The 26869-nt window shown below is 35.9% G+C and overlaps 2 protein-coding genes across 3 annotated transcripts in view; one reads left to right on the top strand and one right to left on the bottom strand.

The window, feature by feature from the left end:
* Positions 1-26869, top strand: part of LOC142349909 (AP-3 complex subunit mu-1-like) — a 378054-nt gene that overhangs the window by 39391 nt on the left and 311794 nt on the right. The window lies entirely within an intron of this gene.
* The window catches only part of LOC142349728 (uncharacterized), a 236666-nt gene continuing 215640 nt past the window's right edge, over positions 5844-26869 (bottom strand). The window contains exons 4-8 of the mRNA XM_075401470.1: positions 22584-22688; positions 18975-19102; positions 12407-12531; positions 11893-12087; positions 5844-6998 (exon numbers count right to left, since the gene is read on the bottom strand). Coding sequence (XP_075257585.1) covers positions 6925-6998; positions 11893-12087; positions 12407-12531; positions 18975-19102; positions 22584-22688 — 627 coding nt within the window. The 3' untranslated portion in view covers positions 5844-6924. The remainder of the gene's footprint in view (positions 6999-11892; positions 12088-12406; positions 12532-18974; positions 19103-22583; positions 22689-26869) is intronic.

The following is a 26869-nucleotide window of genomic DNA, read 5'->3' as shown; positions in this document are numbered from 1 at the left end:
CTTTCACCAGTGGCTTTCACCGGAGTTATAAATTTGACCGATTTAATGATTTTAGTCGATAGCTATTGGTTTTCAGGACTAAACAATTTATGTTGTTTTCTCCAGAAAATAAACACCTAATTTTTATTTTTTCCCCACTTTCGTTTCTTTTTGTCTGATTGTTACCCACTCCCATATCTTCTTTAGAGAATTACAAGTTACTTTTTGCAATTTTGTTTTCATGTGATCCCTTTTTGACATAGAGAATTGTTTTTTAAAAATATACATTTAGTTTTTTGTCGTAATTAATGTTTTTTTAATTATTCGTTTGTTTTGTCTCGTTGTCTTGTTAATAGCATAATTCATTGGCCCTCTGGAATAGCGCTGTTTTAGCAAATTTTTACGCGAATAACTTTTGAGATAGAAAACTTTCAGAAAACTTACCCGTTAAACGAAAAATGTCTAATTTCTCATTTAATTAATGATTAATTTGAATTTCAAATATTTGCAGGACGGCTCAGTAAATGTACGTTTCGCATATAACGTACAACCCCGCCCATCCACATTTTTATTGATTTAATTGTCTTGCAAAACAGGAAGAGACTCAAAAATTTACATGGTAAACGAAAAATGTCCAAGTTCTCAATTAACTAATGTTGAATGTGATTTTGCATATAAACAAGGAGGCTCGGTAATGTGCGTTTGCACAATGTTCATACCCCGCTCATCCACATTAATTTCATTGTCTTCCAAAACTTGATGAGATATAGAACTTTCAAAAATTAACATCGCATTGTTTTGGGACACAATCAAATCAAAAATGTGCGAACGCGCATTAACGAGCCTCTTGTTCATAAATGAAAATCAAATTAATCATTAATTAATTGAGAAATAAGATATTTTTTTTTATCTTGTAAGATTTTGAAAGTTCTCTGTCTCAAAAACAATTTGCGTATCAATAAAAAATGCTTCAAACTAAAACCATTAAGCGAATTAAACAATGCCGTTTCAAAGGGCCCATGAATTATGCTACTAACAAGACTACGAGACAAGACAAACAAAATTACAGAGGCTCCTTGTTTATAAATGCGAATGCTCAGGCGAAAAAACTATCAGCCGAAAAGTCGCTAGAACAAGCAGTTTAATAAAAATGGCTAGCACAACTTCTATAATTGCTCAACTTCGTTGAGAACATAAAAGCACAAAGAACAAAATTTCCGATCAAGAACATTTTAACGTTGAAATATTAACGTTCTACTAGACCTTTTTTTGAAGAAACAACTGCTGGAAACTGCACATAGAAAAAATAGGAACTTTATCAATAACGTCAACGAGAGTGAAAGACGCTTGTCAAAAAGTACGGGGGAATCTGGAACGCAAAGAGCACACAGAACTGCTAGCTAAACAGAACAGCGAAAAAAGATGTTTATGACGAAAACCCATTAGCAGTGAAACGACGGATCGAAAGATGTCAACTAAAGGTCTACATATCGGAATTAGAAAGGCAGAAAAACAGCGTCACTCACAATTTGGGTGTAATTCTGGACGAATTTAGACACCACTTTAAACAACTATATACAGACGAAAACATAGATCCACTGCACCGATTTGAAGTAGTGAGGTACAATTATTGGTAACTGAAGTCGAGAAGGCGGTTAATTGCCTTCGTCGTAAAACAAGTCTTGGGCCAGCTGGAATTACATCGCAGCCTAATTTTCGCCCAATTGGTTTGATTAATACAAAGCAACAAGTCTTTTCACACCTTTTAACTAACAGGCTCAAGAAAAGCCTAGAGAAGGTGATTGGAAGGGACCAATATGCTTTTCTACCCAGTCGAAACTTGCACTGCGCACTCAACGAAAATTAAAACCACCTTATGACAGACAAAGATATAGGCGTATTAAGCCTTGCTTTTGACTTCCCGAAAGCATTTGATCGAGTGGATAGAATCTTTTTATTCTAGAGACTCAGAAAAAGGAACATACCGGAGAAAATTGTGTCAATAATTGAGAGCCTGTACAACAATACGATATCATGTGTTGGTGTCAACGGCTTCTTGAGCAGAAAGATAAGAATTGAGTGAGGGGTCAGACAGGGCTGTCCTCTTTTGGCACTTAAATTCATCATTGCTCTTGAGCCATTGATGAAAATTTTGAGAACCCATCCTTGGTTTAATTTCCAAGTAGGACGAAGACTCCTGGCACCTGCAGATTACGCAATTTTTGTTCATAAAATGGACCTCGAAAAAATAATTTTCCCATTGGACCTTTTTTGTGGCGGAACGCAGTTCAAAGTCAACGGGAAGACAAGCCAGGTACTTGTGAGAGACTCTGAACATAGCTCAACTTTAGAAACTTTCGAAAAAGCGATAACTGTAATAAATAAGTACTTCATTAATTACATGAGCTACGGGGAGGAAGGTCAAATCCTAATTTGTTTCTTTTTACCCCGCCTTATGCATATTGCGTGACATATCCCGCAATCAAAAGAAGTTTTGACAGAATACCAGTTAAATTGCTCATTCTCATTTACATCTATCAAAAACTAATGGGGGCTTACCATTTCCATATATTAAATGTCTAGCTACGGCAAAGCTGATAGATGTTACAAACATACCCGACTAAACGTTGGAAAAATTGCTCTCGAACAAATAGTGGAAGCTCAAATCAATTGCAGCCTGCTCTAGTCGGGGGGAGGGAGGGAGGGGGACTTTTCATTTGACTTTTAGTATTAAATTGCCGCCAATTGAGTTCAGCTGCTTGAGATTGATTGAGAGAGAATTTCAGATCACGCGAAACGCAAAAAGTCAGGGGCGTAAAGTCACTTGAAAAGTAAAAAATGTCAACAAAAATTTTGCATAAAAAAGACACACCTTTACAAACATACCCGGCAGATTGCCGGAAAAAAGCCGCCGTTGATTCCAATAAGCATGATTGGGATTGAAAGAATAGAAGATATTGAAAAAAAGAGATTTTTGTACAAAAACATTTTTTAAGTCCGATTTATTTTATGGCATTTCGTAGTTGAACATAACGTACTTCTGTTTCTTAGAGAGAGGCTACAGGGGCGACTATCAATACCAATAAGCATTAGAGATGGTAACTAAGACTTATAGGAACGACGTTCAAATAGCGGGCATCTAAAATTGGGCTTTATGGGTTTATCCCGTTTCTACTTCTGACTTCAATTTTTTATACTGACTCTATTCATTTTGAATTGCTTTGCTGAGCAACTGATGTTCAAAATCACTTTTAGCAGAATGAGAGAAGAGAGAAACTAGCCTAGAGAAGTCAAAGGATTTCACGCAAAATGTTGAAAAAGCGACAAAATGAGGTAAAGCGAAACATTTTTTTATTCGACGAAGTGAAAAAACATAGCAGGACAAGTCCTAACGTACAATTCAAAGAATTTTCATTGACTAGACAGAAAAACTAGACCTAGAATGGACTATGAGTGAATTGAAAAAACCATTTTTTTTAAAAAAAATCAGATCGAAAAACTAAGAAAAAACGGAATTTTCATTGACTAAATAGAAAAACTAGACCAAGAGTGGTCTATGAGTGAATTGAGAAAACCATTTTAAAAAAATCAGATCAAAAATAAGAAAAAAAAACAAAAAATCAATGTCAAAATGCCGCATGTGAACAAAAAACCACTAGCGAGAAATGAGAACTCAATTCAAACAAAAAAACTATGCCTAGAATGAGCTGTGAATGGATTGGGAAAACCATTTAGAAAAAAATCCTATCCAAAAAATCGAAAAAAACAGTAAAAATCAGAGTGAAATTGCCGCATGTGAAAAAAACCACTACCGAGAAACCGAATTTTTGTTCAAACACCATTTTCTAACTCTACTTTAAAATTAGAGCGAAAAAAATTCACGCTGCAAAACCACTCGTTTTTTCGCTCCATTTCCTGTTTCGGCGTGATCAAAATCACCACTACAATTTGACTTCAAAAATCATGAAAATGTGTGAACAGATCTTAAAAAAAAACAGACAGCGCCCCAATACAATTCAAATTCTTTGAATTGTAAAAAAAATTGGAGCGCTATAATAGCCGGCTGAGAAGATGAGGTCGGCTATTAATAATTGCTATGAACTTCTTTCAAGAGCAATTCAAAATACGTCTTCAACGAGAGCTCGGAGTGCAGAGACAATCTTCTAGAGTGTTGGAAGAAAAACTCGGCAGCGTAAAATTCCTTGCTCAAGAAAAGGAAGCAATGAAACTCAAAGTAACATCGGAAGAGAAAAATTTCAAATGGATCAGTAATAGATCACGTTAATTTGAAACTAACCTCAGAACTACCCATCCAAAACTGTACAACTTCTTGCTAGCGCGAACACTTGACAACAGGTTATGGGAAGAGCGATTAAAGAAAAGCACCCTCACGTTCAATCTGAGAGCACTGGATTTTGGTAGGATATCAATATGGTTTTGGCGACAAAGAACCTTATCAGGATTCGAAAAAATCTCTCTGATGTACAATTGTATTCGAGACAAAGAAATTTTAATCTTATAAAAGATATTCTATGAAACAAACGCCTATAACCTGACCTTGTCTGCTAACACTGTGATATAGAATGCCAAAATATTGATCACCAATTCAAAAAATGTTCAACGACAAAAACTACCTAGAATTGATGGGAAAATCATTTTGGGGAAAAAAAACAACTCTTTCCGTCACTATCAACGAAAAGTGAAAGCTGTTACCAGCAGTCTGTACGATTGAAAAGCTGGCGATAATACTGAATCAACCTATAAACTGTACAAACGTACTAATGACATTAACTTTATAGAGCTTTGTATATTTTATATACGTACATATAGCCACATATTAAAGTAAATTTATCGTTTGCATCTAGACCTTCGGTCGGTTTGAAAAGCGTCTAAAACTGTTTGTGGTTTGATAAGATTATGGGATAAAGGGGTTGGAACAATATGAGAAAAGGCCCATTAGCAAGCCTCGTTGTTATGGTTGTGACGATTGTCTACAAACTTCTGGTTGGACCTGACATCGATTAGGCTTAAGGTTCCGTTTCGAAAAAAAACCCGACTCATTCAGTCATCATATCATTACACAGTTCTCACGAATTTTGTGTAAAACTAGTCGAAAACGAAGTCGATTTTCAAGATTGAATTGAATTGAACTGGAAGAAAGGAAGGCTATGTTACCGTGTTTATTGCTATACAGTAGTACAATCTTAATTTAACTCACAACAATGAAGACACATTACATCTCGATTGTTCTCTTCTGCTGTCAAGCTACTTTATCAACTCATCAATTGTTCACTGTAATTTAACTAGAAACTATAAGTCGTAAATGTGACAACGCCATTTGTTACGACAAGGATTCAGCTCTTCAATGCGCGCATTTTAGCAAATTAAAATATCAAATTAATTACAAATTTAGGAAGCCCTGAACTTTTTAGTCTAATATTTATCAAACTTTTTCCAACTTTTCACACATTCTCTGATTCCCCAAATTTTTCAAATTCCAAGTTCTGAAATTTTTTTATCGATAGTAGGAAAAAATCAACAAAATTTGTGAACCAGAAATTTTTGTCTTAATTTCAATGAAAACAACCCCTAAAACTGCAGTAGACGCCTAATAACTATGGCTAGGAGATGCCCAATATTCCAATTCTCCCCCCACCCCCGAGCGCTTTCTTAGTGCGCATATAATGCATAGCCCCCGCAGAAATACCGTGAAAATAATATACAGACCATGACCGTAAATATACCATAATGGGGGGAGCGCAATCATTTATCATTTCTTGTGAGAGGAGGTATAATGGGAAAGACCCCCCCCCCCCCCCCGGATTTGATAATAGTTCCATTTGCTATTATTCAGAAGTGAAAAGTAAGATGAAAAAATGGCAAACATTTGAAGGCAAGTTTGTGTGAATAATATTTACAGTGACGAACATACATCTGCAATCGATATAACAACTGACCAACTAGCAGTCAGTCAAAAACAATCAATCAATTATGGGCACAACAATTATGGTTTAAAAACATGGGGAGAGAACACAGACTATTTAAAAAGTATGGGAAAATTTAACTTCTTGGTTGGGTTTAGCGATTAGAAGTTTCTTGGTTGCTAGAATTTATTGACAAATAAGCCAAATAAACAAACTGTTTATATCTGAAGGGAACGAGCCAGCGCCCTGTCCGTACCTTTAATTAATACTGCGCTTATTTGCGAATGAATTTGGCGACAAAGGCATTGCTTAAATAACAATTGGTATATTCGTTCCTTTGTCGCCATATCCCACACTAAGGTCCTTTTTACACGTATTAATATAGGTTTTAAAGGTGAAATTTAAGAGGTAAAATAGACCAAATTGTTAATTTTAATTGGTTGGGGCACTGGCTCGTAAGGTCGTTGAAAACAGAAGTTTTTTTGGTGGTAGTGGGGGGGGGGGTGGGAGGTCATATATATCTTTATGAACAAGAAGCACAATGGTATATGATTAAACTCAGAAATAGTGGTATGAAATAAAGGCTACAAAACAACATGAATGATTTAATTGGAAAACATTGACAAATAGTTTTTCTAGGGCGAACAGTTTTAGATTCGACACGTTGATGATAGTTTAGGGACTTAGCAGTTAAGTCTTGGATTAACAAGAAAACACAAACATAGGATGTGTTTTTCAGGGAATGACATCTAGCGTGAGGTAAGCATAAAATGGATTTATTTTGTTTATTTATTTTTAACCGAGTCTTTATTTTCTAGGGAAAGGAAGGAGTGTTGTATGTATGTGTATACACACTACATTCTCTGGACATGGAAAGATTTGGAAAGTGAGTTTGAGGAACTACAATTTGAAGTGAATCGAATCGGATTGAGAAGAATTGGATTGTTGTTGTTGTTTTTGGTTCTGTGTTGACTTGGTCTGAGTGTTTAGCGAATGTTGCCTGAGAGTACTGTCAGGTCATCTAGCTAGCTAGAGTCTCCCCTGCATCTCCGACAGCTCCGTCTTTGACTGGCGATCCTTCATCGTCATCGTCACCTACGCATGAGAAAGAGTATCAGGACAAAATATTCAAAATAGAACCAATAGTCAATAGTAATACAGCAAATATTTTAGCCCCTAATTTATATCAGAAAGAAAACCATCTACATGAGAAAGATATAAAATATTGCGTGATCAAAATAATCGAGAGTCAATTAACATAACTTTTATAACTCATTTAATTAATGCTTTGAAGTATCGAAGTATTAAAATTAAACATTGAGAAGAGACAGGTAGGCCATCGAAGTCAACAATTAGACATGACTGACAACATCGGACGAATTGATTTCAAATGACTGGCGAGGGTTTGTCATTCGTAGACGCTGGCTTAAGCTTAGGGAGGTTATCCTCACTCGAAGAGGGGTGAGGGGGCAGTAAAAAGTAATTGTTGGTTCCTTTGCCCCCAAAAGTCCCCCAGCGCTATGAATTTATGACTCCTCGACAGTTTCGGTTAAAGGCACTAATATAAATCTAGCAGACGTATACATGGCGACTTAATGCCATCGGGATTAACCCGTCCAAGTCGTCTTTCCCTACGAAAATTCAAAACGGTCGTACGAAATATCAAGCGAAAACCGAATGAAAAACGCCAGTAAGGCCCAAATAATTGCTTCAAACTTCGATTAAGGGAAAATAAGTGTCGAAAATGTGCTTAATATATGTACGTGATTCAGGAGTCCAATAAATTCCAATCAAATTTTGGATAATATTGGTAAACCCTCCACAACAACATTGCCATAGGGTAAGATTTTCTCGGCTGATCTAGAGCCCTCCGATCAAAAAATCAAATTTTGATTTGAGTGACGTCATTTCTAATAGATATGAATTGGCCAATAGTTGCTTTTTTGGTTTAGATATCGCATGAAAGGTATGTTTTGTTCACGATCCCTTCAAAGTAACTTTGGTGATTAAAAAAACTTGGAAAGCACATATTTTATGAACTATATACGCGTCTTGTTCATTAATACCAGGCATGCAAAAGGACTTCACTAGCAGACCTTAAAAATAATCTCTCCTTAATGGTTGAAACATAGTCAACATATTAGGGAAAAGTCCACGATTTTGATTCTCGCAACCTCAGTTGGAAAATAAACAAGGACAAGAACAACCAACTGATGTCCGGTAAATTGCTCCGAGTAAACTGATGTCCGGTAAATGAACTGCGAGCTGTTGTCTGCAGTAGCAGCCCGCTTGTTGTCAGGAAAGCCACTAGATTAAGATTGATTGAGAAAGTGAGGGTCTCAAAAGGTCTGGTGGGGACGGAAGTGTCGATCGTACGTGGTTAGGATTGGTATGAAGAGGGATTCGGGGCACGGGGGGGGGGGGGTAGAGTGAGGCTCAAACCGCCAAAATAATGCCCCCACGCCATCATTTATGCCTTGTCAATTGTACACTTACAGACTAGTAGATGAATAATCAAGCTCCTCGTCGACCTTATGGCAAGGTCAAACCTGTTATAATTTGGCAAGGGTGCGTCAGAGGAGGGGGCAGAGGTTATTGGGGGTGGGGGTTGGAGAGGGGTGGGGGCAGGGGTGCGTAAGGTTCAAACAGACACAACAACTGCCTAGACATCATTTAATTCTCGGGGAATTGTATACATAGAGACTAATAGATCACTAGCTGCTCATCAGCTTAATGCCCACCGGGCTTAACCTTTTAGACCGTTTCTCAGGATGAGAAGTCAAAGCACCAGACGAAAAACTGATAAGCAAAAAAATCGCACAAAAAGATACAACTGACCAAGAAAAACAAAAGAATTATCAAAATTATGCAAAATCTTTATTGGAATTGGCAGTTAGTCTGGTTCCCTCTTATTAAAGAGCGAAAAAAATAGAAGTAAACATAACCGACTAACGTCGGAAAAATTGCTCTCGAACGATTAGTGAGAGCTCCAATCAATTGCAGCTCGCTTCAGTCGGGGGGGGGGGGGGGAGGAGGGGGGTGTAGACTGAATGGGACTAAGAAATTCTCAAGGGGCCTTCAATTAACCTCCTTAGAGGTTAATATATACAAATACTCAGATTTAAAGTGAAAAAATTGAACCCGTTTCGGCGCACTTTTCATTTGACTTTTAGTATTAAATTGCTGCCAATTGAGTTCAGCTGCTGAAATCGTGAATGAGAGAGAACATTAGATCACGCAAAACGTCGAAACTCAAGGGCGTAAAAGCAACTCGAAAAGTCAAAAAACGGTCAAGCAAAAATTTTTCATAAAAAAGACAAATGTCTTCGAGAGCAATTAATAACATTTAGCATTAGACCTCAAAACAAAAGAACATAGCTGGCAGATAGCAGGAACGAAAGCCACCGCTGACTCATGTTCGGGTAAAAATGAAAAAACAATAAACGACTGCATATTTTTTTCTTAAGTGTCGCCAAGTATATCGCGGTCCGGAGCTTCGTTTAAATTGTTAAATCGACGGTGAATACAAACTCCGTCTTAAACTTAATCTTTCACTATTAAGCCTGAATACGAGCTCTATTGATCTATCCTGTTTGTCTATATTCCACTTTTTTTGCCTCAAACATATCGAAAATTTGTCTAATAATTATTATCTCTTTAAGTGCGTAAAATTTGTCGAATAAGTATTCTCTTTTTAATACTTATTCCACGAATTTGTAGAATAATTATTAACTAATGTAGTATTACGACAGCCGTTACAAATGAACGGATAATTAATCCCGCATTAGAGTGAACGTATTTAGGCGCTAATTAACCATTCTTTCGCCGCGCGCTAAACAAACTAACGCTTGTTAAGACTACCAGTACACAAGTATTTAAACAACTCAGTTCGACTTATTTAAATAACACAACTTTAGGCCTGGATCTCCTCGCTTATATCCAGGATAGAAAACGTACTTTGTTGAACGTAGGCGGCCTGTAAAACCACAGTTTCTTTTGATTTAAATTACTTCTGCTTTTGACAGTTGCAATGCAGATCCTTTCCCCCAAGTTCAATAAAGATGAAGCAGATTGCTTCAGGGGAAAAGACAATAGAGTCTCATAAAAAGCCCCCAAGAAAACCATAATTGTTGCGGTTTTAGAAGAGGGGGGAAAGCAGAAAACAGGCGCCTACGAGATCAATAATTGATGCTCTCAGCTTTTTAGATTTTTATTATTTTTTGGAGTTTCAATAATTTTTTCGTGAGATAAAAAAGAGTTAATTCTCTTGCCTTCTCGGCCAAAAGGAAAATTAGGAAGCACCTCACTATGAACGTGAGTTTGTGACTCGCTCCCTATCGGCCCAAACGCAGCTGAGGGGGATTTATTGTCTCTCAGCGAAGTGGGACGGAATAAAATTAGAGAGACAGAAACAACTTCCAGAAGTCAGCAGCAGACAACTGCTTTCATTTTTTCGAAAAATAACTTAAAACTTTGACAAAAAAATAGTCGAACAACATTGTTTAAAAACTTAAACAAATATTTCTAGATTCAATTTCATAAATTTCTTTTCCCTTCAAAACTGAAGAACTACCCAACTGAACGATCGCCTTGCAGCTCATCTCGATTTCACCACAACTTAACTGGTAATTAGTAAGCTGTAATTTTATATTTACTCTTTTATAAATTAAACACTTTCAGCCCCCCAACTATTTTAAATTGAGACTTATAGCACAGACAGATCTTAGGCATATATCTTTGCCTTCGATTTGTTATATCTTTTGTCAAGTTTGACCGGCATACAAAGAGATCCCGTATTGTGAGATCTGTAGCAGCCCAGTCAAATTTGATACTAAGTGCGTAAAAGTCATTAAAAAATCGAAACGGTGAAGGGAAAATTTAACGTAAAAAGATATGTTTGAAATGGTGGCTTCAAACATCGATCCAGAACAATTAGAAAACTAGAGATGAGATCAAAAAGTAGTTCGTTTTCTGGCCGGCATAAGTGATGTCTAAGAAGTTATCTTCGGTGATAAAGATTTGAACATCTTGATATCCATTAGAGTGGTGATCTTATGGCTTTTTGACTATTGTGTCGCAGTTCTGTTGTCAAACATGAACGACAAACGTCGAAATAGTTGCTCTCAAATGGCAATCTTATGGTTGGCTTAGGTTGCAGCTAAGCACAGGGCGGTTAGCCACAGAGAGCGAGGATAAACGCGGGGAGGGAGGGAGTGGGGTAAAATAGGGGAGCAGTAAACCATCGAAAATTGTGCAGTCCTCTAGCGTTTCTCAGCTACTTCGCTGAGCCGTACCTTAGAGCCTACTGAAGATTTAAGAGATGGGTTCAGACTCTAAACGCCTACGGGTTTTAACAGTTTATCCGGTTTTTGAAGACAAAGTCAAATTACACCATTGAAGCGAGCTCAAGAATGTTCTAGCTAATTAGTAAACACCAAGGCAAAAGAAAATTTTGCATTTTGCAGACACACGCTCACAATAAATGCATGAAACTTCGTTATACTTTTCAGATGACTTAATTGGGCAAGAAAACTCATTACCAATTAAAGAAAAAGAATATTTTACCCCATTCCGTTTACAAAAAGACCTAACTTGCGACAATCTATTGCTTTTTGCCAGATGTCAAAATAACACCTGCGCGTGAAAATAGCCCACTTTACATATAAAATTATACCCCGCACAGAATAATAGAAAAGTCCTGAAAACACATTCTACATTTGTGCAACGTTTCTGTTATCAAGCAGCGAGGGTGCATATTTTGGATCTATTCTGCCCCCCCCCCCGCCCGGCTTAGTGGCTATATAACTCCCCCCCCCTCACGCGCACGTGCCAAATCATATAAACACGGGGAGGGGCGAACGAAAAAGAATTGCTCCCATATATTACAACACATGGCTCACTTTACAATCCAATGATATTTCACATATTTCAAGTGTGAGGAGATGACCTCACACAATGGGGTTACCCGTAAAAATTCCACGTGACTGACCCTTGAGGTCGTTGGTCCATAGGGAGAGATTGTCCCTGATGAGCTGCATGATGAGAGTGGAGTCCTTGTAACTCTCCTCGTTCAGCTGGTCCAGTTCACTGATGGCGTCATCGAAGGCCGCCCTGGCCAGGTTGCACGCGTGCTTAGGCGAGTTCAGGATCTCGTAGTGGAAAACTGAGAAATTGAGGGCTAGGCCTAAACAGAACAATACATTGGACCGTGGAAAACTAATTCTGTCGTCACGTTAAAAACAACATTGTCATCCTATGCCGACAAAAGAGCGATCATTGGGCGTATTAACAATATTATTGATATTAAAAATACCATTCTAGATATCCTAATATTCGATGTCAAAAAACTTGCCTGTTGAGTTCAAAAGAGGAAAATATATCTACTCCACTAAGATATACTCCTCAACATGCTTGTAATTCGCAGACACCTAACTAAAAAACCTCTCTATGAAACTTCCACAAAGCTAAAAGCAAGTAATCCTTGTGAGTTGGGAATGGCTAACCTAGCCTGATGGGGTGTGTCTTGACGAGAGCGGAGTATGCTTGCTCACTGGCATCCTGGTACGCTTTCAAGGCCAACTCTGCAGTCTTCTTTCTCTCTTCTGTTTCTTGCACCTCAGCAATGTACCTGCAGCAAATTTAACATTATCAGAACCCAGTTAACAAAATAAAAATAGCTGGCATATTGCCAAAAATTAGCCGCAAAAGCTTTGTAGATCTGCAGTCTAAATAAACAGTAAACAAGACAGACCAAAAAAATTCGTCTTTTCATTGAAGGCTGATATGTTATATTTTGATTAAAAATCTAAGTTTTTGCTGCCTCAATTAGCTGCTCTCAAATAACCTTCATTTAGAGTGACACACACCCATTTGACCTTATCTCTCTGAATTAAAGTAATAAAAAGTGAGGAACTCAATTTTGATAGTGAGGCAAGTCAAGTGTGACCAAAAATTTAATCACGCAAATGAATTCGCTCCACTAAGAGCGAAAAATGACATCAGGCAAACATTTCAGTTGAAATTGCATGAACGATTGAACAAAAAGCAGATCTGAAGTGGTTGTGACGTCATATGGTCGAAACAAAAATCTTGAAGACGAAATAAAAAACATAGCCGGAAGAATTCGGGAAGCGACTCGAAGTGTCAAAACTTCACAAAAAAACCGTAAATGCAACTGAGGCCATTACTTTTTGTATTAAACCATTAACTCATTACCTCCCCAGGTCTGATATAAAAATTGGCGAAAATTAAACCACTGTCACAAAGAGAAAAACGCAGCAGAATTTTGTATTATTGAAAACGTTTATTAACGTTAAAAAAATATCCGAAATAATTAGGATGCTCAAAATACTGATAGGCTGAAAATCCTGACAGGGCTATCAATTGCCCTCAAATAATTCATGACTGTAATCTCAAGTTAAGTTTTCCAAAAAAATAAAGCTGAAATTTAAGAGTCAGAACACCATTACGATTAGCTTTCTAATCACTGCAATTAAGACAAAAAACACATAATTCTTCCTTCTTACATATATGCTAGACAACAAGATTTCATAGTAATTCAAAAATTAAATTAATCAAAAAAACATGAGAAACAGAATAATATTCGAGGGCAAATAATCGTTTCAAAACAATACCAAGGCCGAAGAAAATTGCAATAAATAGTAATAAGTAAAAATTTTTGAAAAGCTTTTCAAGCAAAATCTCAGTAATGCCTTATAATGAACGAAATCAATTGCAAACCAAAGTAATGACGATAATCTAAGAAAAGCTGAAATCATTCAATTTTTTAACAACTGAAAAAACCAATGCAACCTATATAAATGTAGGAGTCAGGACAAACTATAAAGATACAAACTAGAACAAGAAGAATATACACAATGTAAGGAACACATTAAAAGACTAATTCTTGATTGAAAGTTAATCAAATTAAAAAAATTAAGAAAAACAATTACGTTTCATTGTTCAGCATTCGAGACATAGAAAAGACAAAGAGTCATCCGAGGCAAAGATACGTCCTCCTGAAAAGAACAAAAAAGGCAAAAACAATTCAAACATGCGAAACCTTTTGCAAAAAATGGTTAAAAAAATGGTTAAAAAAGACTATTTGTGAAAAAAATTAACTGTGTTTTTCAAAAATGTAACGTTAGAAAATGATTGAAATTTTATTGAAACCAAATTAAAGTCCCCATAATGCACAAAAAAGACAATTTCTAGTAATTAAAACCAATATACGAACAAAAAATTGGAAAAAACTACAAAAATCGGATTAGCATAAGCACAATTTTATAAAACGAAACTACATCGAGGTGGAAAGAGGCACTGAGTACATGAATTATCAAAGGGGAGTTTCCATATCAACTGATTTTTGACAAAAAGACGGCTGAAAGATCCAAAAATGAAGAAATTAATAGAAAAAAAGCCAAAATTCAACAAAAAAATAAAGAAATATGTATCAAATTTGATCTTGAAACGCATTTTCATGCTCTGCAAAACACTGTGTTATCAATTGCCGAGGTGTACGTTTCAATAAACCATCAAAAAAATTTTACAAAATAAACAAACTACAAGCAAAAAACTGGGCCACTTATCTATATGTGCCATTAAATCAAAAACTATTTTTCAAAGTCAAAAAGTCATTCACTAAACGCAGCGCATGATCAAAAAACTTGTCTCGCTCAGAAAAAATTAGTTCACACGGTAACTTTTCTCTTTTTCGCTTTTAGGTCAAAACAGCGTCTGAATGAATAGTACTTCCAGTTAAAAAAACCTTAAGAAAATCAATTCTCTCTTCGAGTCGTAAAAACCCAGAGAAGGCCAATACTAACATCCGCAGCTATCGCTGTGCGGCTATCAATAAAAATAATAATTGTGGTTCCTGCGTTATCGCAGCGGAACAGCATTAGGATTAGAGAAGCCTGTTCTCAGCTGTCCTGTTGCGTATTCCCCACAATTCAGACTGTTCTTTTTTTATGAGCCTCACTGCTCTTTTTAGGGATTAGGGCCACTTTTTTTGCGTCTGAACCTTTCACGTGGTGCCATCATTTCTACAAGAGCAAAAAAATCTACAAAAGCTTCAATGAATCACTTGACTACGCTTCTCTGAAGCCTATTGATGATCTGAGTGATGTGTCTGTGTTGAGTGAATAACATGACCTTAGATTCTGAAAACCAATTGAATTTAATTATTCAGAAAAAATTTTGAATGTAGCTTTATGTGTTCCGAGAGTATAAGCTGTATATCATTTCATAATAGATTTGCAAATAAATTAACAATCAGCAGCTAAAGTGGACTACACTAATCATGGCATCTGACCTGCTTCTAATATAAGTGGAATTCAATGATATAAATTCAATGACAAACATAGCCAGCAGATTGCCGGAATAGCTGCGAAAGAATAGACCTGCGTGCCGTATAGAGATACAAACAGAGACAGACCTAAACAGAGACGCCGCTCAAAAAGCTAGGTAAAAAACATTCAGCGATAAATTAATAGAGCTTGTTAATATTCATCTCACCGAAGCCTCTTATTAGGAACCTTTACTGCACACATGAGTTCCTTTGACCTCAAACAAATTCAAATTAAACTTAAATTTTAAAGTGCAGAAGTCATTTTATTGAGTGAGGTAAGTCACTTGTGATCAAAATCTAATCACGCAAAAAATATTTGCTAGAGAGAGTGAGAAATGACGTCACGCGCGCAAACGCCGTTAGTGAGAGGAAGAACTCATTCAGAAAATTTGACTTTTTCAGCTTTGCTGTGTGAACGAATGTAAAACGAAAAAAGAGCATCAGACGACGAAACAAAAAACATAGCAGGACAAGTCCTGACGTACAATTCAAAGAATCTTCATTGACTAAACAGAAAACTAGACCTAGAACGGACTATGAGTGGATTGGTATAACCATTTAGAAAACAATCCGATCCAAACAAAAACGAAAAAACAGTAAAAATCAAAGTCAAATTGCCACATGTGAACAAAAAACCACTAGCGAGAAAGCGAATTTTTGTTCAAACACCGTTTTCTCACTCTACTTTAAATTTGGAGCGAAAAAAATTCACGCCGCAAAACCACTCGCTTTTTCGCTCCACTTCCTGTTTCGGCGAGACCAAAATCACTACTCCAATTTGACTTCAAAAATCATGAAAATGTGTGAACATATCTTAAAAAAAACATAGCCGGAAGAAATCCGGAAACGACTCGAAGGATAAAATTGCCCATACTTATGACTTAATAAAAAGAGCAACTATTGTGGACCCTGAGCCTCTACAAATGCCATAAAAATAAGGAAGAATAGAAACGGCATTCGAACACAAATTGAACAAAAAAACTAGAAAAACTTAATGAGTTTTTTTAATAGTACAAGGAAGCATAAAACCGAGTAAAGTTCCTTTGCACTTAGAGCAATGAAAAGTTCGCAAAACAATGGGCAAGTCATAATAGGCTAGGAAACTTCTCAGATTTAAAAAAAGAAACTCCCAAAAAAAAAAGAAAAATGGTTTAAAATTTCTCAATTTTTCTACCAAATTTCCCAAGAAAAAAATGATTGATAACAATAGAACTTTAGTCAATTTTTAACCGAAAATGTCTTAAGTAACAAGCATCTATTCGATTCCCACTTAGAGCATTAAAACAAAAAAAACAGGCAAAAATCCATTAAATTTTGTCTAAAAATCAGCAAAATTGATCAAAATCCTCCAAATAAGCAGTAAACTCAAATTAACTACTTGAACACTTCAATTCCTATCAAAATAAGCTTAAAAGTAATACAATATCATAATCAAACTTATAACCTTCAAAAGTTGGATAAAATTGCATTTAAAAGCTGCACGTGAAAAAAAAAATTTGCTCGAGAAAATTTTTTCAGACATCAGTTTCTAGCTCTCTCAAAAACAGCTGAATGAACAAAAACAACTCCCTTTTCGCTCGACTCTTCAGATTCTTTCAGCGCAAAAATCACTCCAAAATTTTTTTTACGCGTTTCATTTCACTCCGCTTCAAAAATCACTCCAATGAAATTGATTTAAAAAAAGTAAAGAGATTAAGAAAAGTTAGTAATATCTGTCATTAAAAAGTGCTCTAAGTATATTCCATTAAAACCTCTAGAAAAGTTCCTATCAAAAGCTAGAATACTAAAAAGTACCCAAAAGCAGAATCAGAAGATTTCGGCAAAAATTCAAAAAAAAATCACAAAAATTCGCGGAAATCTTCATAAAAATTACTCAATTATCTTTAATCAAATGACTCAAAACTGAAATCAAAATTATCAACACGCATCAAAAACAACTAAATTGGACTATAGGCATCCCCAAATGCTATAAAAACTTGAAGAACACAGAGCATAGAAAAACAACTTGAAAATCTTAAAAAAAATAAGCTTTTTGATTTCACAAGAGCACATAGAGCCAAAAAAACGTTAAATGGAGCAAAATGAAAAACTTCAAAAACAATAGGAAAACCGCCGAATAGGCTGAGAAACTTCTCTAAGTTTAGAAAAAAGCGGAAAACGGCAAAAAATTAAGAAGAATAATTAAAAATGTTTCAGTTTATTGTCATTTTTCTTAACAAAAAAATCTTTTAAAACCCAAGAAAATGTAATCACTTGGTATCTAAAGACTCCGTAACTAACGTGCATCTATTCAAAGCCCATACAAAGGAATATAACAAGACAAAACGCAAAAAATTGCTAAAATTCGCCTGAAATTCAGCAAAATAGCTGAAAAACCAGCAAATTGGTATAAAACTCTTATTAATGACAAAAAATCTAAAAACCACTATTAAAGCAACCTTAAAAATCACACAATATAGTAAACATACCCGGCAGATTGCCGGAAAATAGCCGCCGTTGATTCCAATAAGCATGATTGGGATTGAAAGAATAGAAGATATTGAAAAAAAAAGATTGTTGTACAAAAACATTTTTTAAGTCCGATTTATTTTGACGGCATTTCGTAGCTGAACATATTTCTGTTTCTTAGAGAGAGGCTACAAGGGCTACTATCAATACCAATAAGCATAAGAGATGGTAACTAAGACTTATAGGAACGACGTTCAAATAGCGGGCATCTAAAATTGGGCTTTATGGGTTTATCCCGTTTCTATTTCTGACTTCATTTTTTATACTGACTCTGTTCATTTTGAATTGCTTTGCTGAGCAACTGATGTTCAAATTCACTTTTAGCAGAATGAGAGAAGAGAGAAACTAGCCTAGAGAAGTCAAAAAGATTTCACGCAAAATGTCGAAAAAGCGGCAAAATGGTAAAGCGAAAAAAAGTTTGACGAAGTAAAAAAAATAGGAGCGCTGTAATAGCCGGCTGAGAAGATGAGGGCGGCTATTAATAAGACTTCTAAACCAAAAAAAATAACAAAAAAAAAACGGTTTTAAAAAGCCGCACGTGAACACAAAATTTCGCTCGCTTACAGAAATTTTTTTCACACCTCAATTTCTCGCTCTCTCAAAAACAGCTGAATGAACAAAAAACCACTCTTTTCGCTCCCCTCTTCACTTTTGTTCAGCACCCAAACCACTCTAAAATTTTTCACGCGTTTCATTTCCTGCTTCAAAATTCACTCCAACTAAAGTGATTAAAAAAAGGACTTTGCCAATACTCCTCTTCGAGTCGTAAAAAAGACAGCGCCCCAATACAATTCAAATTCTTTGAATTGTAAAAAACAAGAGCACCGCAATATAGCTTTGCTCAGCTTACAGCTTTGCAGCTATAAAAAAATCTACTTTTAACACTATTCATACATGCATGATACATGCAATAGAAATTCACTTGAGAAAAAGAACATCAGAAAGCCAAAAAATATGAAGGACTCCGGCAGCAAAACCATGGAGGAGCTTGCCCTAGACCGTCGAAAAAGTATGACGAAAAATATGACTGTTTTTTTTAAATATATAGTAGATTTCGAACAGAAGTATTCTAGTTGCGTCTGAAACTCAAAAAATAGCTAATTAGCCCCAAATCTTAAAACAATGATGATTATGATCAAGACTCTAGGAGTAAGAGCAACTAGTTTTCGACTATTCTGTAAATGTGAAGTGTTCTGAGTGAGTAGTGTGTGTACCTGTAATAGTCACCCCTCATCTTTTTGTAGAATATCTGACTGTCTGCGTCATTCTCACTGCTCTCCAGTAGATACTCGTCTATGAGCTTGAGCAGATCGTGGCACACGTCAAACAAGTCATTCTCAATCTGAACAAACACCGCATCAGGCAAAAAGTAAACAAACCTTACGCAAATTGCCATTTTCACTTAAACTTGGCCGCTAGATATTGTAAAAGTGTTCTATAGTGGCATCATTCTTTATGCACCATTCTAGCAAAAAATACTTCTCACTCAACGCACCACTATCCCTTGATATTTTGGCTATAAATCGGGAAGTAATGCCTCTGCAGGATTGGTGAACCTTGACTTTGAACTAAGTTGAACTGAAAAAATAAACTGCACGTTGACTTTTCAAAAAAACAATAGTAACGATTAATTCCAACTATAAAACAGGATAGGAAAGCAAAACAATCCATTGAAGTTTTAAAAGCAAAACATTGAAAATCGGAAGCAGTTTCGAAAGCACAATCAAAACTTAATTGTCGAAATCAAAATCATTGTCACATTTGCACGAAATCAAAATAGAAACCATAGCTGACAGATTGCCAGAAAATAGCCGCAAAAGCTTCGTAGATCTGCAGTCTCAAAAAAAAACAGTAAAAGATAGACAAAAAAATAGTCTTTTCAATGAAATCTGAGATGTTAATTTTGATTAAGAATCTGTATAAGTTACTGCTGCCTCTATTAGCTGCTCTCAAAAAACCTTCATTTAAAGTGACACGCATAAACTTGACCTTATCTCTTTGAATCAAAGTAAATAAAAGTCAAATTCAAAGTCAGGAAGTCATTTTTGAAAGCGAGGTACGTCACATGTGACCAAAAATTTAATCACGCGAATGAACAAGACAAACTCGCTCCACTGAGAGCGAAAAATGACGTCACGCTCGCACTTCAGGTAAAATTCCATGAACGAATTAAAAAAAGCAGATTTGAAGTGGTTGTGACGACATATGGTCATAACAAAAATTTTGACGACAAATAATAAACATAGCCGGAAGAATTGCGGAAGCGACTCGAAGCGTCAGAACTTCAAAAAACCGTAATTGCAACTGAAACCATTACCCTTTTTATTAAACCATTAACTCATTACCTCCCCAGGTCTGATCTAAAAATTGGTGAAATTTTAAACACAAGAAAAACAAAATGCAGCAAAATTTTTTATTGAAAACGTTTGGTAACCTTAAAAAAGTCCAAAATAATTAGGATGGTCAAAACACTGATAGGCTGAAAAAGCTGACGGAGCTATCAACTGCCCTGAAACAAATCATGATTCTAATCTCAAAAAGATTGCGAAAGCAAACGGCAGATAATGATCTTAGAAACTAAGTTAAGTTTTTTAAAAAAGAATGCTAAAAATTAAGAAACCAGAAACCACTACAAAAAGATTTCTAATCACTGTTATTAAGACCAAAACAACACATACTTCTTCCATGTTGTATATATGCCCGATAACATGATTTCAAAAACTAATTAATCATAGAAAAGATGAGCAATAGAATAATATTCAAAGGCAAAAAGTCGTTTAAAAACAAAACCCAGGCCGGAAGAAAATTGCAATAAACACTGAGTGGATATTTTGGAAAGGCTTTCTAGCAAACTCTCAGTACTGCCTTATGTTGAGTGAAACTAATCACAAACCAAAGAAATGGCGAAAATCAAATAAAAAGCTGAAATCATTCAATTTTCTAACAACTGAAAAAATCAATAAAAAGAATATAAACGTAGGTGCCAGGACAAAGCTAGAATGATACAAACTAGAATGTGAAGAATATGGACACAAGGTAATGAACACCGTAACAAGACTAATTCTTGATTTTTCAAAGTTAAAAATTAAATTAAAAATCAAGAAAAACGAACACATTTCATTCTTCGGCAGTCGAAAAGAAAAGACAACGAGTCATAGACAAAGATCTATTCTCCTGAACCTAGCAAAAACATTGAAACCATTTGCAAAAAAGGGCAAAGCATACTTATTTCGCATGCTTTGCTCCTGAACAGAGCAAAGCATACGAAACATTTTGCAAAAAAGTGATCAAAGGACAGCATCTATGAAAATAAATTTAAGTTCTTCAAAAACTTAACGCCAAAAAATTATTGAATTTTTATTGAAACGAAATTAAAGTACCTCATGTTGCACAAAAGACAAATTTCTAGTAATTCAAACCAAAATGAAAACAAAAAACCTATAAAAAAAACTGACAAAAAATGGAAAAAATACTTCTAAAATCGGATTAGCAATGTACAATTTTATAAAAACGAAATTACATCGAGGTAGAAAGAAGCGCTGAGTACATGCATGAATTATCAAAGGGGAGTTGTCATATTAACTGATTTTTGACAAAAAGACGGCTGAAAGATACAAAAATGGAAAAATTTAATAGAAAAAAGCCAAAAAATAACTCAAAAATCAAGAAATATGTGCCAATTTTGAACTTGAAACGCATTTTCAGGCTCTGCAAAACACTGTGGCATCAATTTTCGAGATTAACATTTCAATGTTGCATCGAATAAAAATTATTTCTACAAAAAACAATTACAAGCAAAAAAACTGGGCCACGTAGACGAAAAAACGGCTAAAACGGTTATCTATATGTGCCATTCAGTCAAAAACTACTTTTCAAAGTCAAAAAGTCATTCACTAAACGCAGCTCTTGATCAAAAAAACTTCTCTCACTCAGAAAAAAATAGTTCACACGGCAATTTTACTGTTTCGCTTTTAGGTCAAAACAGCGTCTGATCGAATAGTACTTCCGGTTAAAAAAAACCTTAAGAAAACCAATACTCTCTTCGAGTCGTAAAAACCCAGAGAAGGCCAATAATAGCCCAGCTATCGCTGTGCGGCTAGTAATCAAGGTATGAATTTTTAAAACGGCTTTCAAAAAATCGTCTCTAAACTAAAATCGAGATTAAGATTAACTCAGGATGGAAACTAAATAGTTTATGCGCTCTGCAAAAACGGCGGAAACTATACAAGCACGCAATATGTAATTCAATGAATCCACAGCTATGTCTTTTTCTTACATCTTTAGCTCCAGCAAACAAAAACCAGTGAAATTGCGCACGTGAACAAACTTATACACGTTTTAACTCAGTTCTCGCATCAATTTCGCGCTGTGTGTTAAAATGCTGCGTAGCAAGCATTTTAACACACAATCACAGCCATGTTATTTTTTGTCATCAAAACATCAACAAAATTATCAGTTGCAAAAAAACGCACTCAGAAATTTTGATTCGCTAACAGAGTTATTTCTCAATTATGCCAGTTTGCTTGCTCCTTTCCAAATTACAAATTGGGTGTGATAAAAGAAATAACTTGCTATGAATTGCCGAATCGAAAAAAAAATCCAAACCATGTCTATCTACGTGACTTTTAAAACGATTCACACATATTTTCCATGACAAATTGGGCCTGGTTACCAGCCCACCCCAGCTGAAGGATTTCACAGCCCACCACAGCCCCTGGCTTTCACGACAGCTCAGGCACAATTTTTTGTTCGGCAAAACTGCAATATCTTCACGTTGATGAATTATTATTTATGACGCCTAAGTGATGAGATGATGGACTTACACTCTTTCTATATTCCTGACACACTCTGGCCAGATCACTTTTCTCCTTCTCCTTCTCTTTCAGTTCTAGGTTAGATAGCACCCTCCATGCTGTCCTCCGTGTACCCTGCACACAACACAATACAGTACATTGTAATTAAAATATATAAACTTTACAACAGAAGATTTGCGGTGATTACTTTAAACAGAAAGCTTAACCCCCCATTCCCTGTAATAATTTGATCACCTTTAATAGAACATAATAATACTATCGTCAGACGAATTGCTCTCGAACGACAGGGCAGGAGTTGGCTTTTAACCATGAAAATGTGCCCCCTTAAGCGTTATTAAGCAGCTACCCTGAACCGTACAATTAGAACTTAGTGAAGCTTTAAGAGAGCTGCTCAGAGATTAAATGCCTTTGGACTTTAACGTTTAACAATTTTTCCGGTTTTTGAAGCGAGGAAGTAAACTAAAATTGCTCAATCGAGCAAAGGAATGTTTGATTATGTTCTAGCAAAAAGTCAAAACGGTCAAGCAAAAATTTTGCATAAAAAATAGCCAGTAAATTACCAAAAACGAATCGAAGAGTAGTGCAATATAACATCTACACTAGCCTTACATAAACCAAATACAGAAATAAAAAGAAACCAAAAATTAGTTGCCTAGTTAAACTATAGCAAGGGCTGTGGGGGAAGGGGGGAGTTCCTGGATACTGGTGGGAGGGAGGGCGGGGGGGGGGGTGGGGGTAGATACGTGGGTGGATATATACGTCTGGGGTAGCTAAGTGAAGTGCTTTGGGTTAGGTAGGTGGGTGGTGGGGGTGGTAGGGTGAGGTGCCGTAGTACGAATGTAGAGAAGGGACTGTTATGGAAAGAAAAATTAACAACATAGCTGGCAGATTGCCAGAAAATAGCCGCAATAGATTCGTAGATCGGCAGTCTAAAAAAAACAGTAAAAAAGACAGACCAAAAAAATTCGTCTTTACTTTGAGGGCTGATCTGTTACATTTTGATTAAAAATCTGTATAAGTTATTGCTGCCTATATTAGCTGCTCTCTAATAACCTTCATTTAGAGTGACACATACCCATTTGACCTTATCTCTTTGAATTAAAGTAAATAAAAGTCAATTTCAAAGTGAGGAAGTCATTTTTGAGAGTGAGGTAAGTCAAGTGTGACCAAAAATTTAATCACGCGCATGAACAAAAAAACTCGCTCCACTAAGAGCGAAAAATGACGTCACACATGCAATTCAGTTGAAATTGCATGAACGAATGAACAAAAAGTGGCTGTGACGTCATATGGTCGTAACAAAAATCATGACGACGAAATAAAAAAAAAACCAAGAGAAGGCCAATAATAGCCTCAGCTATCGCTGTGCGGCTATTAAAAACGACCTTTCTACCTTGATTATAATACGCAGTTCTCAATTACCATACATTTGAAAATAAACTACAGTTTAAGTCCAATGTTTGAAAACAAAGAATGACACCTTCAAGGCATGAACAAACTAAATTCAAATGAATAATCTCCAACCTTACATAAACCAGAAATATTTGATTAAGTAAGCGGGCGACAGGCAGCTTTACTGATTTGGGTCGAGGCAGTTAGTTGGGGGCGGTGGGTGGTTAGCGCTTAAATTGAAAAGAATGGAGGGACTGTTCAGAGAATTAAACTTTTCAAAATAATCTTTTGACCCTAAATTTTAAAAGAGTAGTCCCAAACTCCTATACAAAAGGAACTAAGCTACCATTACTGATAAAGTCCAAAGTCATCAAGCAGAAATGAACGTTCTATAGCAGAAGTAAATGTTCAAACATAACCGACTAACGTCGGACGAATTGCTCTCAAACGACCGGCGAGCGTTTGGCTTCGTCAACAGCTAGCCACGGTTTAGTGACCTCAGGGCACTACCTCTTTATCCCGTTTCTGTAGACGAAAGTCATATGGGTCAGACAAAAAATTGGCCGTGGGAAAAAATGTATAAAAGACAAACAGGATTAATATATTTGCTACAATTTGCTTTTGAGAGAAATTAACAATGGTTTCCTAAAAAGTGCCTGTTAGATCATTTATGATAAAAAAATATCAACTATAACTCATTGATAATGAGGATCAGAGATGATGACATAACGCTACATAACAGCAGCTGAAGTGCGGCATCAACAAAGAGAGAGGGGTTACTGATGGGTTACTTTCAAAAACTTTGTTGGCCAGTAATTGTCGTTAAACTCAGAAAAGGACAAAAAAATATTGAAAGTTTGGAAAAATTTAAAAATTTTAACAAAATCTTGCAAAAATTCAAGACATTATTATATTAGGATCCAATTCATTGTCTCAAGAGACTATCCGGTATCCCAGTTTGAAGCCTGAAATAGTTTCACAGGCTCATAAAGATCCATACACTTGGAATAAACATTTTCCAAAAATTTGAAAAGTATAAATTTTATCCAAAAATTACTAACACTGGAGTCATAAAAAAAGTTGATCACCATCCCATTAAATCTAAAAACTATGCAGCAGCTTATTATAAAACATTGGAGAAGGTCCCAGGGCCTCTGTTGACAGAAAAAATTCAAAAACATGAAATTGCAAATATTTTTAAAAATTGCCCAGATAATTGACATTAAAATCTTGAAGAACATTCCATTACATCTAGAAACTATGCAGTAAAATAATATCAAACCCTAGAGTAAATTCCGTGGCCCTTGAGGCCAGAGAAACCTAAAAATTGACAAAAAAATTGCAAGCTCTGTTCAAAAAAACTGCTAAAACTTGTGATATTAATAAGTTGAAAATTAATCCATGGCCAACAAAATTTTCCAGTAACTTATTATCAAACTCCAACGGAGGTTTTCCAACCATTGAGGCTCAAAAAATCTGAATAATAACTAAATGTCAAAAAATTGGGGAAAAAATGGCAAAAAAATATCAAAAATATGCTAAAATTCGTGATGTTAATTAAAACCTTGCAAGACATTCCATTTAATCTATAAATTATTCAGCAACCTATTTTCAAACCTAGAGGAGGGTCCGTAGCTCTTGAGGCTAAACAATTCTGAAAAACTACAAAAAATTTCAAAAAAACTTGAAAAAAGCAAGTTTTATCCAAAAACTGCTAAAATTTGTGACATTAAAAAGTTAAAAAACTATTCCATGACCATTAAAAGTTGCCATGTCAGTAACTTATTATCGAAACCCTTATAAGTGTGTCCTTAGTGTTTCCTGGCCCCTGGGTCTGGAAAGACCTGAATAAGGAAAAAATTCAGAAATGAGAAATGTCAAAAAAGTGCTAAAATTCGTGATATTAAAATGTTGAAACCCTTCCATTACAACTGGAAACAATGCAGTAACCTAATATCAAACCCTAGAGGAGGTTCTTTGACACCTAGGGCTGATAAAGTAGCTAGCCACAGGAGGGGGTTGGGGGTCACCGGGGGTTGATTGGGGCATCACTGAGGTGAGTGGGAATTGCGTGGTGTGGGGTGGGGCAATAGGGGGGTTCAACAGTGGGGGTTGTCTTCAACCTCTAAGAACCGCCCTTCACACCATAAGTATAAGTCTCCAAAACAGTTTGAGCTGAAAAAGAGCCGAAAGGCTCTAAGAGCTCTTAATGCCCACTGGGCGCTACCTGTTTATCCCGTTTTTGAGGACGAAAAGTCAAAAGCGTCAGACAAAAATCGGTCAAGCGAAAAATCGCATAAGAAAAAGACCGACAGGACTAATATAATTGCTACAAACTTCGTTTGAGAGCAATTAAAAAGCAAGAAGTAAAAATTCAAGCCATGAACAAACTTATCTCAGCCGAAAAAAAGCTGTGAGTACCAATATTCCTTCGAGTCGCAAAAAACCTTTATAATACCATTACTACTCTTCAATTCGTAAAAACTCAAATATTTACAATTGCTTCAAACTTCGTTCAAGAGCAATTGAACGTAGACTATCGTCGAGCAACAGGCGCGCAAATTAATTTAGAGGTTGGGGTATGGCCTGTAATTGAATGCCCAAGCGCCTGCCTCAACTTTTTGGCATTCCCTTAATTTTTTTTTAAATAACAAATTTTTTATATCTTTCTCAATTATACCCAAAGATTGTACCACCTTTTTCTCGATGATAGCTCCAAGACACTGATCTCAACGAGCAAAATAAAAAAGGAACACCATTGTGATCTGATTTGAATTGATTTGAGTGATTTTGATATGGTACAATTTTTTGGATCATTTGGTCCATTTTTCCTTCTTTAATCCCACAAATAAAAATAAAATTTTCATACATCTTACAAACACCTTGCGTGCGATATGGTGACT

Source organism: Convolutriloba macropyga, chromosome 11 (genome assembly GCF_964194025.1).
Source record: "Convolutriloba macropyga chromosome 11, txConMacr16.3, whole genome shotgun sequence".
Classification (NCBI taxonomy): domain Eukaryota; kingdom Metazoa; phylum Xenacoelomorpha; order Acoela; family Convolutidae; genus Convolutriloba; species Convolutriloba macropyga.
This window is presented reverse-complemented; position numbering and strand designations above follow the sequence as displayed.